A 14,973-nucleotide genomic window follows, 5' to 3' on the forward strand; every position below is an offset into this window, starting at 1 on the left:
CCTCCCTGATACCGAAGTACATGTTAAACTACTTCCTTAACGTAAATGACCGCCATAACCACAACACCAGGGGGAGCTCCACTAACCACGTTAAACCCAGATTCCGAACTAACAAAGGTCTTAACTCATTCTCTTTCTATGCCACATCAATGTGGAATGCGCTCCCAACAGGTATAAAAGAAAGGGCATCTCTATCCTCCTTCAAAACCGCAATAAAAGTTCACCTCCAGGCAGCTACAACTCTAAACTAACACCCTCCCCGGATTGCTAATAATCAAATGTAAACAATCAAATGCAGATACTTTTTCTTATGCCTTCTGATCTCTCTCTCTCTCTCTCTATGTCCACTACTTGATGTCCATATCCTACCCCCCCCCCCCCCCTTCCACACCCCTGATTGTAAATAATGTAAATAATTCAATGTGATTATCTTGTGTGATGACTGTATTATGATGATAGTATATATGATAGTATATATCTGTATCATGAATCAATTTAAGTGGACCCCGACTTAAACAAGTTGAAAAACGTATTCGGGTGTTACCATTTAGTGATCAATTGTACAGAATATGTACTTCACTGTGCAACCTACTAATAAAAGTCTCAATCAATCAATCAATCAATCAGACGGCAAGAAAACTTTCGAATGTCGAGGTCAGCTGTGATTCTACTTACCGAAAAACTTTGTCCATTTGTCGAAGGAGAGACAACGAGGATGCGGGCTTCCATGGATGCGACAAAAAAGGTAGTGTGTGCTTTGTATTACCTGGCCGTCGAGGGAAGACTACGGAAAACGGCGAATGCTTTTGGACTGGCAAAGCAGACTGTATCAGTTATTGTCCGCCATGTATGTCGCGGACTCAACGTCTAGGTCCAGAGTATATAAAGTCACCAAAAACTAATGGACAATGAAGGTGAAGCCAAAAGAGTGAGGAGTGTCCTGACCAGATATCTAGATCCCTAGTTTGATTGCTGTCAAATGTTCTTTATCACATTGTGTACTTTCACAAGTTCAATAACGATTTGATTAATTTATGAGGTCTCAGGTGTGATTCACTACAATAGGGCCCCACAGCGCACTGGATTCCAGTTAATTGAAAAACCACAACACTGGATATTGTTCAGATAAGTTAAATTACAAAACTTGCACACAAAACAACACTGGAGGTGACTATGACGTGCGCATTTTCCGCGCATGCGTATTAGGTCGCGTTGCGCCGGCGGACAGAGGGGGGAGGGGGTCTTAAACGACCATTGTGAGTGTGTGGACAAGGATAAGGTTAGGTGGGATTCACCCTGGATAACATTAGTTTAGAAGGCTTAGTGTAGAAGGAGCCTTATTCTCCGGCACACCAGGTGCATTACATTGTGTTTACGAGCCAGGCCGAACACGCAGTGCCAAATCTATTTGTGGCTGTCCAAGTGTACCTATTTATGAATGCATTACTACCAATGTTAGTACTACAACCATAACATGAACGTTGTCATTAAAAATCAATGGACAACTTTTTTTTTTAGAAATGTCACAGTTTCAGTTTGTTTTTATCTTCACTAATACAAAGCATTTAATGACGACAAAAGCTGTAGTCCCGATTACCTGATACACATCAGACTAATCCAATCAAACCCAAATCCCCACAAAGTGTGAGCCGAAGTCGTTGCACTGCAGGGGATAAATTGCGCTAGCACCGTGGATATAAAGGGTGAGGCAACTTGTTGTCACGGCGACTGACAACCATCTTGATCGTACATGCAATTCCAAACAAACAAAAGTCATCAAGGGGCACAAACTTGTCTTGCATACATAGAAGTTGACAACAAAGACACACACATCAAGACGGCTAATGAATTACCATTGCGAGCAGACACAGTTACTGATGCATTATGCAACTGGTGAGATTTCAAACAAGAATATAAGTGTGAAATATTTCAACATATTATGTTGCAGGGCAAAACGCATCCATCACAGCTAAAAAGTTATTGCTTTTTTTTTTTTTTACTGATATCTTGCCTTGTTCCACTATCTCTCTATCCTCTAGGCAAAAGGGCTCGACACGCTCGCCGCTGATATGGATATTGTTTTATTGAGCGGGCGGATGCAAACCATTAAGATACAGAGCATTTCAGGGAGGGACAGCAACTGGAAAATTGTGTCATTAGAGGCTTAATGCTATTGGAGTGCAGGATGGGGTCAGAAATATTAAAATGTTTGGAGTGTTGTGTTGGGATTGGGGGATAAGTGATGATGCTGCAGAAATAATTAATGAGTGTGGTTTGTATCCCATGAGAGCATTGCTTAACCTCAGAGGGTCTCACTGCATTCAAAAAGTGGTAATTAAGAGAATAATGGGATGATCCGCTGCCCGGATCATGTTTTTAAATTTAGGATTACCTTGTTTTTTTTCAGCACTCCTGTTTGTGTTCCTAGTTGCCATGTGTCAGAATAATTGTATCAACACTTTGTGTGGCCATGAGTTCCCGGCGAGAGGACAAAAGTTGTCTTTGATCTTACCAATCAAAAGGCTTGTAAAACTCCACTGTGTAGGATGGGAAGCGACATTAAGACATTGGTTTCTTTCTTCTATTGTAATCCACAGGAAGATTTTGTCTTGACCCGAGATCTACAAAGCGGAGAGGAAGCAGGGCCTGACTCCCCTTTGAACTGTTTTATGACCTTTTCTTTGAACTGTTTTGTATCCAAAGGCGATGGCTGTTTACGACCCCCCTCCCTTAGAAACAGCTGTTGCCATGTAATCAGGGAAAGTCCAAATAAAAGAGGAGGCGTACACTCTTTCGTCAGAGCGTGGTGGGTCCAGACATTTCTCCTCAATTGAGCCAAATTGAATTATGTCTTTGTTTAATTCCTTGCTTCTTGTCTTGTTTAATAGATGTCATCAGTGTTTGAACCTGACACCATGGGTGCTGATTATGTTCACCTGCCTCTGGTTAGTAGTCGGGACACTCACCTGCTCCAGGTCACTAATCAGAGAGGTATTTATTCCTGCCTCTGGCTGTTTGGTTTGCTTCAAGCAACAAGTTACATTGATTTCTTGCTCTTTGTTACTGTGCCAGTTTTTGCCTTAGCTTCCCATGCAATCGGCACGCTTTTCCTTTTTGTATTCTTGCTTGATTTATTTATTAGAATAAATATTTTTTCTTACCTGCACTCAGTTTCCTGACGTCCATCTGCATCTTGGGAAAACGACCAGTGCATAACTATGCGACCCCCCCCCGTCACAAATAAATTGCAATACTGTAAATTTAACAGAAAGGAGCAGCAAAAAAGGTGATTATTTTACGAGAATATGGTTGTAATAGTGCACTCTAAAAACAACAGCAATAGATTTTACGGTTAAAAATTGGCAGCTCAGTTGCCAAAATGAGATTGAATGAGATTATCTCAATTTTACTAGAATGAAGTCGTAATGTAACAATTAAGGCTATCATAACATTACAAGAAAAGTCTTACTTTGTCTTAGTCTTAATATGACGAGGCTAAAATGGTAGAGTGGCTGACCAGAAGCTTAAAGGTTCCTGGTTCGAATCCAGCTTCCGCCATCCTAGTAGATAACGGGTTTCTCAATGTAAAACGCTCTGGAGAAAAGAGCTATATTAATATAATTCACTTCACTCCATCGTACCAGACAAAAAAAATATTGTGTTATCACAAAACATGAGGATGTTGTTTTATGAGAATGAACTCATACTTTTACGAAAGTAAAGTTACATTTTATGATAAATTCATACGGAAAAAATGTCAAAACCAAAATACAATAATAAAGTCATTTTATGAGCAGAAGCATATTTTCATTAAACCGTTGAGCACACTCAGCATGAGTTGTTCAAAATTAAGATGCAAATTTTTGCCCCTTGAAAACATTCAGATGTTGTTTTTCTTCTATCTTGTTTTGTTTGTGATATGAAGCTGAAATTCGTAACAATGTCACGTCGCAATCAGATGCACTGCGAAATCAACGTAGTTCTCAATGCGGTGCTGCGGAGGAGGCTGATGAGGTGGGAGAGCAATTGTTGTTTGTTGTTGGGTTCCACTGTGAGCGCCGCACACGAGGAAGAATATGATGAAACGTGATGACATGTTTGCGGGCGAGCGCAGTGAGAAAACTGGACGTGCAAACCAAAGTCTGTTTTGACGCTGCATGATACTGTGGCAATGCAATCTCAGTAAAACTAAAATAATGCTATTTGGTGACAGTAGAAGAGGAAGTCAGTCAAACACAAATACAAATAGACGGAATAGAAATTGAAAGAGTAAATGAAACCAAATTTCTAGGTATAATGATTGATGATAAACTGAACTGGAAATCTCATGTCAAAAATATACAACATAAAGTAGCAAGAAACACGTCAATAATGAATAAAGCAAAACATGTTCTAGACCAAAAATCACTTCCTATTCTCTACTGCTCACTGGTGTTACCATATCTGAGTTATTGTGTAGAAATATGGGGAAATAACTACAAAGGTACACTTCATTCATTAACCGTGTTACAAAACAGATCAGTTAGAATAATACATAATGTTGGATATAGAGAACATACAAATCCTTTATGTATTGAATCGAAAATACTGAAATTCCACGACATAGTGAATGTGCAAACAGCTGAAATTATACACAAAGCAAACTATAACCTGCTACCCAAGAATATACAACAATTCTTCTAAAAAAAAAAAAGAGGACAAATATAATCTTAGAGAAAAATTTAATTTAAAACATTTTACTTAAGACCTTCAGTATATCAGTATGTGGAATTAAATTATGGAATGGATTAAGCAAAGAAATCAAACAATGTACTAATATGATCCACTTCAAGAAACTCTTCAAACTTAAAGGCCTACTGAAACCCACTACTACCAACCACGCAGTCTGATAGTTTATATATCAATGATGAAATCTTAACATTGCAACACATGCCAATACGGCCGGGTTAACTTATAAAGTGCAATTTTAAAATTTCCGCCACACTTCCGGTTGAAAAACTCCTTTGGATATGATTTATGCGCGTGACGTCACAAAAGCAACGGAAGTGGTTGGACCCCATCGGACCCGATAGAAAAGCCTCTTGTTTTCTTCGACAAAATTCCACATTATTCTGGACATCTGTGTTGGTGAATCTTTTGCAATTTGTTTAATGAACAATGGAGACTGCAAAGAAGAACGTTGTAGGTGGGATCGATCGGTGTCTTAGCGGCTAAGTACAATACTGTAATATCTGTGATATTTGCATTAGTGTACTGTCTTTAAGGGTTTGGGGAACTCGCATGCGCGAGTGAGTTGGCGGAGAACTTGTGTGTGTGAGCGTGAGTTTTGGCTAACAGCAGCTCGTGTATGTGTGTGCGTTACTTTTTGAACTACAACCAGTTACCGCTTTTTAATAAAGCGATTGAGCAGCGCTTCCTCGTCTGTGTGACTCCTTCTCCACTGCGGGGCATTACAATACTTAAAGCAACACAACAAGGACTACTTACTACGCCTAGCCGATGCTTGCCGCCAAACCCACGGATGAAGTCCTTCGTCGTGCCGTTGATCGCTGGAATGCAGGTGAGCACGGCCGTTGATGGGTTTCTATCTTCATTTGAGAACGATGCTACGCGCTAGCTCAGTAGCTAAGTGTGTCACCGATGTATTGTCTTGGAGATAAGTCACTTTAAATGTCCATTTTGCGTGCTCGACTCTCATTTTCAAGAGGATATAGTATCCGAGGTGGTTTAAAATACAAATCCGTGATTCACAATAGAAAAAGGAGAGAGTACATAGTTCTGTGAGGTCTGGTTGCTAAGTTGCTAAGTTAGCTTCAATGGCGTCGTTAGCACAGCATTGTTAACCTTCGCCAGCCTGGAAAGCATTAACCGTGTAGTTACATGTCCACGGTTTAATAGTATTGTTGATTTTCTATCTATCCTTCCAGTCAGGGGTTTATTTATTTTGTTTCTATCTTCATCTGAGAACGATGCTATCGCGCTAGCTCAGTAGCTAAGTGTGTCACCGATGTATTGTCTTGGAGATAAGTCACTTTAAATGTCCATTTCGCGTGCTCGACTCTCATTTTCAAGAGGATATAGTATCCGAGGTGGTTTAAAATACAAATCCGTGATTCACAATAGAAAAAGGAGAGAGTACATAGTTCTGTGAGGTCTGGTTGCTAAGTTGCTAAGTTAGCTTCAATGGCGTCGTTAGCACAGCATTGTTAACCTTCGCCAGCCTGGAAAGCATTAACCGTGTATTTACATGTCCACGGTTTAATAGTATTGTTGATTTTCTATCTATCCTTCCAGTCAGGGGTTTATTTTTTTTGTTTCTATATGCAGTTAAAGCACGATGCTATCACGTTAGCTCGTAGCTAAAGCATTTCGCCGATGTATTATCGTGGAGATAAAAGGCACTGAATGTCCATTTCGCGTTCTCGACTCTCATTTTCAAGAGGATATAGTATCCCAGGTGGTTTAAAATACAAATCCGTGATCCACAATATAAAAAGGAGAGTGTGGAATCCAATGAGCCAGCTTGTACCTAAGTTACGGTCAGAGCGAAAAATGATACGTCCATCACTGCCTCTCAAGTCGTTCACTGTAACGTTCCTCATCTACAAATCTTTCATCCTCGCTCAAATTAATGGGGTAATCATCACTTTCTCGGTCCGAATCCCTCTCGCTCCATTGTAAACAATGGGGAATTGTGAGGAATACTAGCTCCTGTGACGTCACGCTACTTCCGGTACAGGCAAGGCTTTTTTTATCAGCGAGCAAAAGTTGCGAACTTTATCGTCGATGTTCTCTACTAAATCCTTTCAGCAAAAATATGGCAATATCGCGAAATGATCAAGTATGACACATAGAATGGATCTGCTATTCCCGTTTGAATTAAAAAAAATCATTTCAGTAGGCCTTTAAAGTGTTTACAAAGTACAAAGAAGAAGAACCATGATAAACATTCTGAATGTATTTCATCCATCCATTAATTTTCAAAATAATCTTACTCATGTCACCATATGAAATGTAACTTACTTCACCGAGTATTATTTATTTATTTTTATTGTGATTACTTATGGCAGGGGTGTCCAAACTTTTTCCACGGAGGGCCGCACACGGAAAAATTTAAGCATGCGGGGGCCATTTTGATATTTTTCATTTTCAAACCTTAACAAAATATATGGATTTTTTTTTTAACCTTTAGGGCTCCCGGGGACCATAAAGGGTCTCAGTCATTAAAATGTAAAAAATAAGTCAAATTATTACTATTTTTTATTTAACGCTTACAGTAAATCTCTATATCAACTTCAGGTTGATATAAAGTAAAAAAAAAAAGGTTTTATGCCTTTTCTGTCAAAGACAACTTTGTTTTTTATAGTAAAACTGAAGTATGCAGTATTTAGTAATTAGAGCCCTAAAAGATCAATAATGCAGGACACCATTGATTTTAATTATTTCATATTTTTGAGTAATCACAGTGAAATGTTGAATAAAATCCTACTAAATATATTTGGGATCCAAAAGGTCCCCCACTCATAAAGTGATACATTTTTATTAGTTTTATTTTACTTTTAACACTTAATTTACGAGATCAACTTCAGATATATCTGTCGATTTTTCGTTTGAACTATTATTTTGTTTGTATTATGCTCTTTTGTCAAATAAAACTTTGAGGTTTTTTTATGGCAACCACACAATATATGCAATATTTTTTCCACATAAAACATTTTAAAGTGATATTTTTTAAGTAATAATTCATTATAACAGAGATTCTTAGTCTTTTTTTTTTTTTTAGCAATGGCAAAAAAAAGAAAAATAAACAAAGACAAAAGAAAAAAAACAGCCTGCATGGCAGCTTTGTGTCAACATTGCAACTTTTTCTTGTTAGATTTCACCTCATTACACTTTTTTTAAATGTTTTTTTTAAATTCTTGCAATATTATCAATTTTGAAATTTTTGCAGAATGTGTGGCGGGCCGGTAAACAATTAGCTGCGGGCCGCAAATGGCCCCCGGGCCACACTTTGGACACCCCTGATTTATGGAGTATTTTGTGAACAGGAAGTGAACAAAAGTTTTAGCAACTGTTATGTAAAAGAAAAGGGGTAGGATTAAATAAGCTCTGCTTCTTCCTACTCCTTTTCGAACATGTTGAAAAGAGAAACTGGAAATTGTGATGCATCATGTTGTATGCACGCATATTCGAAATAAACTCAAACTCAATGCGACTATCTAGTGGAGGACGGCAGGCGATTAAGTTTAATCAATGACAAAACAAAAGACGAGGGCAGCTGTGAGTGCACTTGAAGCATAGGAAAAGCAATGCAATACAAAACAAAACTAAACCGGCTTGAAAGTAAACGTAACGGAATACTGGAAGGCAGCAACAGTTTACAAATGTGAAGCAGAGCACGCATTCAAAAGTAATGTTCCACCAACAGCCAGCAGCAACTGTTGAATCCAAATGGACATGATCGCAAAATGAGAACAGTTGCACTGGCAAGCAAAGTAAAGGTGCCGCATAACAAAGGTAACAGGAAGTGGAACCCAGCAAATAAGAGCGCTTGACAGGAACTGACCCTCAACATGGGTAAAAACAGACACCAGACTATATTCTTTCAAACAGGGTGTGGCAGACACAATTTCAATGTAAGAAACAGACAACTAGAAAAGCACTCGGAGGGCATAGACCTCCACATGGCCACATTTACCAATAGTAAAGCATCTATTAAGACAATCCTAAATCCAGACGGACATCCGGATCACCCCCAAATCTAATGACTTGTTTCTTATCCCATTTCTGAAATTTCCTGAAAGTTTAACCAAAATCCGCCCACAACTTTTTGAGCTATGTTGCTGACTAGGGTTGTCCCGGTACCAAAATATATTTTGATACTTTTCTATACTTTGATACTTTTCTAAATACAGGGGACCACAAAAAATTGCATTATTGGCTTTATTTTAACAAAAAAAATCTTACGGTACATTAAACATAAGTTTCTATTGCAAGTTTCTCCTTAAATAAAATAGTGAACATACAAGACAACTTGTCTTTTAGTAGTAATTAAACAAACAAAAGCTCCTAATTAGTCTGCTGACATATGCAGTAACATATTGTGTCATTTATCATTCTATTATTTTATCAACATTATTAAGGACAAGTGGGAGTAATCTACCTGTTCATTTACTGTTAATATCTGCTTACTTTCTCTTTTAACATGTTCTATCTACACTTCTGTTAAAATGTAATAATCACTTATTCTTCTGTTGCTTGGATGCTTTACATTAGTTTTGGATGATACCACAAATTTGGGTATCAATCCGATACCAAGTAGTTACAAGATCATACAATGGTCATAATTAAAGTCCTTGTGTGTCCAGTGACGTATTTCCTTTATCAACATAATATACATTTTAAAAATACGAAAAAATATTTTGTGATCTTAAAAAATATTGATATAATCATAGTAGTATCAACTAGATACACTCCTGTACTTGGTATCATCAAGTGGATGTCGGGTGTAGATCCACCCATGGCGTTTGTTTACATTGTGACGCCGGTGAGCTACGGTGTGTAGTGAAGCATGTTTAGCTACTCCTCGTCCTGCAGGGATGATACTTGTAAGAAACTTACTTTATTTGTCGCCACGGAGGCGAGGATTAGTGATATAGAAGTGGCTAAAACCGTACCGAATGCGGAGGTACTTTAGCTGCTAGCTAGCTAGCCATGTCTTAAAGCACCTCTTCCTGAGGGCATTTCAGTGTTATAACTTCACCTTTATCGTTAGTTTTTAAGCCAAAATTCGTCCGTTCTCCCTTTTCTGTCTACACACTGTGTCTGCTTGTAAGTACTCTGTGATTGTGCGCTGCCGAACATGCTCCTCTGCTCGTAAAACTAGCAATGACATTACGTGACGACGACGCGCCGTCATGCCCGTTAAAAAAAAGGGAGGGGGGGAGGGACGGGTACTTTTCAGAGGCGGTATAGTACCGAATATGAATAATTAGTATTGCGGTACTGTACTAGTACCGGTATACCGTACAACCCTATTGCTGACTAACTAGCCAACTAGTTAACCGACAAACAAACATCCTGGCCTGAAAAAATGTGTTTAAGGATTGGTTTGTTTATGAAGCTTGATGTGGTTTCTGTTATTTTAGGAGAGTTCATTGACAATCATGATTTAATCAATTTAAATATAGTACTTGGTAAAAGGTTTATTTTTAAGGCCAAAAACAGATATTCACATAGTATTATTTTCTTTAAAACATTTATTCAGTATTTTTTAACTTTAGAAAGTTACATGGTTGATATTGATGCCAAAAAACATAAAAAAAGATGGGAAGTCCTCAAATGCTTATTTTGAAAGTCTAATTATGTTCATAGGTTATATGCTATCTGTTGTGTTCCCAAATTTGAGTGACCTGGACATAATCTGGACTGTACATAAATTCTTATTGTGAAAATGTAATTTTGTTTATAAATTATATGCAATCTGTTGTGTTCCCTAATTTTTTTTTTTCAGTGTACATGAATGAAGGTGTGTGTTGCTGAGCCCGACTTGGACATTATCTGGACTGGACCTGGTTTTAAAAACCCTTTAAACAAATCTAATTTCATTGACAACCTGGTCTGGTGAAGATAAGGTCCTTTTTAAAAAAAAAAAAAAAAGATAAATAAATAAACATTATCTTGGATAAAAAAGAAAGTAAAAAAATATAAAAATAATTACATAGAAAATAGTAATTAATGAAAATGTTAGTGGAGCAGCAGCACATACAATCATGTGTGCTTCAGGGACTGTGTCCCTTGCAGACGTGTTGTCCATGTTGTGGGAACCAGAATATTGGTAGCAGAAAGAAACAACCCCTTTGAATTGTGAATGCGGAGGGAGGTTTTTTGGGTTGACGCACTAGTTGAAAGTGTATATTGTGTTTTTTCTATGTTGATTTAATGAAAAAAGAAAAAAAAAAGAAAAAAAACATCCTGGCCCAGGTAATTAATGCAGTGGATTTTTTAGGTTGCATTTTGACATCATTGTTTGTTAGGGTAGAGCCAGTAAGTTCACAAAGTTGATCAACAGCTCTGACGGATGTGCGACAAGCTACGTAGAGGTTATTTTTAGAACATTAATTTGACTCGTCAAGGTTTTTTTGCGCTTCCTGGTATTATGATGATGAATTAAACATGTCAGCGGGTATCTAATTTTCCACCAGCAGGTCTGATCCAGCCCTTTAGTGCTCTCTCTTTCTCGCTTTAAATATTTATTTTAAATATTATATTTTATTTAAAATTATATTTGTATGTAGTTTTCTCCACTTACTGCCTATTTATTATGTTATATTTGATTCTGTATGATATTATTTATAAATGTTTCCTATTATTGTTTTATTTTATTGTAAATTGAATGTTTATGAAATTTTCCCCGCTTACTGCCTATTTATTATATTATTTTTTCAATAACATTTTCCTCACTTATTGCTACTAATTCTAGAGAAGCCGATAAATGCTTTAAAATGTAATACATAAAATTATCGGTATCTGTTCCAAAGTTATCGGTATCGGTTTCAAAAAGTAAAATTTATGACTTTTTAAAACGCCGCTGTGTACAAGGACGTAGGGAGAAGTACAGAGCGCAATAAACCTTAAAGGCACTGCCTTTGCGTGCCGGCCCGGTCACATAACATATGCGGCTTTTACACACACACACACACAAGTGAATGCAATCATACTTGGTCAACAGCCATACAGGTCACACTGAGGGTGAAGGTATAAACAACTTTAACACTGTTACAAATATGCGCCACACTGTGAACCCACACCAAACAAGAATGACAAACACATTTCGGGAGAACATCCGCACCGTAACACAACATAAACACAACAGGACAAATACCCAGAAACCCTTGCAGCACTAACTCTTCCGGGACGCTACAATATACACCCCCCGCTACCACCAAACCCCACCCCCCAACCCCGCCCACCCCCACCTCAACCCCGCCGCCCCCCCAATCTCCCGAATTCGGAGGTCTCAAGGTTGGCAAGTATGCTCTAGTCTAGTATACTCTGGACTGAAGCTGTGTGTCTTCATTGTTTTTGTAGCTGTTGTTTTGAGGCATGTTTAAAAAATAATAATAATAATGCACTTTGTGAAAGTCAAAGTATAGTATTTCCCATAGTTGTAGTGGGTATCAGGATTTTCTCAGGGAGAGCATGTCCCAAATTCCAAGCTGTTTTGAGGCATGTTAAAAAAAATAATGCACTTTGTGACTTCAATAATAAATACGGCAGTGCCATGTTGGCACTTTTTTCCATAACTAGAGTTGAAGTTGTTCTCTTATTTTGGAAAACCTTGTTTTTGATTGATTGATTGAAACTTGTATTAGTAGATTGCACAGTACAGTGCATATTCCGTACAATTGACCACTAAATGGTAACACCCGAATAAGTTTTTCAACTTGTTTAAGTCGGGGTCCACGTTAATCAATTCATGGTAAAGTTACATTGTTTAATGCATCCAGCGGGGCATCACAACAAAATTAGGCATAATAATGTGTTAATTCCACGACTGTATATATCGGTATCGGTTGATATCGGAATCGGTAATTAAGAGTTGGACAATATCGGCAAAAAAGCCATTATCGGACATCTTTAACTAATTCTATACTCTGCCTCCCTATCTCGTCACTTGCTTTTCTGTCAGTCTGAGCCTTGGCGTAGGTACCCTACATTCAGTGTTGGGCAGGCGCCCCGGACAATGTAGTAAGCTATGCTACAAGGTATTCTACATTAAACGTAGCTTCACTTCATTGAAGCAACCCACCAGAGAAATGTAGCTAAGCAAAGCTACAATAAAATGACAGAAGTAGCTTAACTACACCAAAGGTTTTTAACGAACAAACTTCATTCCAAGTCATTGCCATATAATCAATAAAACTTTGAGACAAACAGATCAGATCAGAAAGTGCTGATATCAACCAAACCCCCCCCCCCCCTCCTCCCCCACATCCCACCCCCCGGATTGTAAATAATGTAAATAATTCAATGTATATACACTGATGATTAACTTGTGTGATGACTGTATTATGCTGATAGTATATATTTGTACCATGAATTGATTAACGTGGACCCCGACTTAAACAAGTTGAAAAACGTATTCGGGTGTTACCATTTAGTGGTCAATTGTACGGAATATGTACTGTACTGTGCAATCTACTAATAAAAGTTTCAATCAATCAATCAATCAATCAATCAATCAATCAATCAATCAATCAATCCAATCAGATCAGTTGAATGGATTTTACAATTTTGTAACTTTATCATTTCATGCTAAATTGTTTGGATACTGTGTCTTACTAGCACTACAATATGGATATTTAGGTGCGCAGAGTAAGTAGCGCAATCAATTTAGCGTGCCTGTCTTCATGAATATGCAGAATATCAACAGAACCCCTACAATACTGGGAGGAGAAGATGAACAAATAATATAATTTCGCATGTGCAGTGTGATCTATCAAGGCTGATCACTGTTCTGTAGGGCTGGGTATCGAAACAACCCGATACCAAGTAGTATCGAAACTGCGTCTGTCAAACGATACCCGCAATCGGTTCTTTTTGTATCCAGATCAAGAAAAAATTACTGTTTCTATGGTTTTGCTCGCAGCCTATCACTGCAAGTGTTCTTCGATTCAATTTTGATTGATTGATTGAGACTTTTATTAGTAGATTGCACAGTACAGTACATATTCCGTACAATTGACCACTAAATGGTAACACCTGAATACGTTTTTTAACTTGTTTAAGTCGGGGTCCACGTTAATCAAATCGTGGTTAAAACAAATCATCCCTGTATGGTGAAAGACAGGCAGCTCTAGTGAGCTCCATGTCCAGCACCTTGTCCTGCATTGGGTGGTGGTGCTGGTGGATGGAGGACACGAGCCGGCCAATGCGCCATGTGATTGGTCCACCACTGCAACAACAATAGTTTGGATGGCGGTAAAGCGGGTTGAAGCAGTGCAGAATTGGCTGGTCATCATTCCGAGATGCCGGCAGCAAAAGGGTCAAAGGTATGGTTGTATTACACGCTTTTGGCGCCGGGTACAAATAAATGCATACAATGCGGCAAGATTATTAAAGGGAAAACGGGGAATACTAGCAATATGATTAAACACCTCATCAGGCACGGAGCAAACTTAAGGGTGGAGAACTGTACTGTTTAAAAAGCATCGTCGTCGTCATCTCAGCAGGACACTGCTCAACCGTCGATAACTTAAGGGGATATATAAATGGTTACTATGTTAACAGTACTCATCATTTGTGTGTTAAAACATGTATTGTCAAGTAAATCGTTTTGGGCATGTCATAGGCATGTGAGTTAACGCTAGCTTAGCTTGCTCGCTAATTACAAAGCCGAAATAATACTTTGTTGTACATGTTTGTACAGTTATTTAATAAAAATTTTAGCACTTTCCAAAATGTATTTGTGTAAAAATCTTGAATGGGGAGGAGTGGTGAAAATTACTCAACGCATAGCATTCTTTTCACATGATTAATATCGAATGAAGTACTCAGTTGGTATCGGTATCGTTTTAAGGGTACTGGTATCGACATTTTTTAGAGATGTCCGATAATGGCTTTTTTGCCGATATCCAATATTCCGATATTGTCCAACCCTTAATTACCAATACAGATATCAACCAATACCGATATATTCAGTCGTGGAATTAACACATTATTATGCCTAATTTTGTTGTGATGCCCTGCTGAATGCATTAAACAATGTAACAAGGTTTTCCAAAATAAATCAACTCAAGTTATTTATTATTGAAGTCACAAAGTGCATTCTTTTTTTTAACATGCCTCAAAACAGCAGCTTGGAATTTGGAACATGCTCTCCCTGAGAGAGCATGAGGAGGTTGAGGTGGGCACGGTTGAGGTGGGGGGGGGGGGGGGGGGGTAGGGGGAAGCGGGGGTGAATATTGTAGC

General features: G+C 38.2%; 1 protein-coding gene across 1 annotated transcript in view; it reads left to right on the forward strand.

Moving 5' to 3' along the window:
• Positions 1–3,940: 3,940 nt before the first annotated feature.
• Positions 3,941–14,973, forward strand: part of LOC133646090 (low-density lipoprotein receptor-related protein 1-like) — a 64,988-nt gene continuing 53,955 nt past the window's right edge. The window contains exon 1 of the mRNA XM_062041088.1: positions 3,941–4,014. Within this exon, the coding sequence (XP_061897072.1) occupies positions 3,941–4,014 (74 nt within the window). The remainder of the gene's footprint in view (positions 4,015–14,973) is intronic.

The sequence above is a fragment of the Entelurus aequoreus genome, linkage group LG01, assembly GCF_033978785.1.
Source record: "Entelurus aequoreus isolate RoL-2023_Sb linkage group LG01, RoL_Eaeq_v1.1, whole genome shotgun sequence".
NCBI classification, from domain to species: domain Eukaryota; kingdom Metazoa; phylum Chordata; class Actinopteri; order Syngnathiformes; family Syngnathidae; genus Entelurus; species Entelurus aequoreus.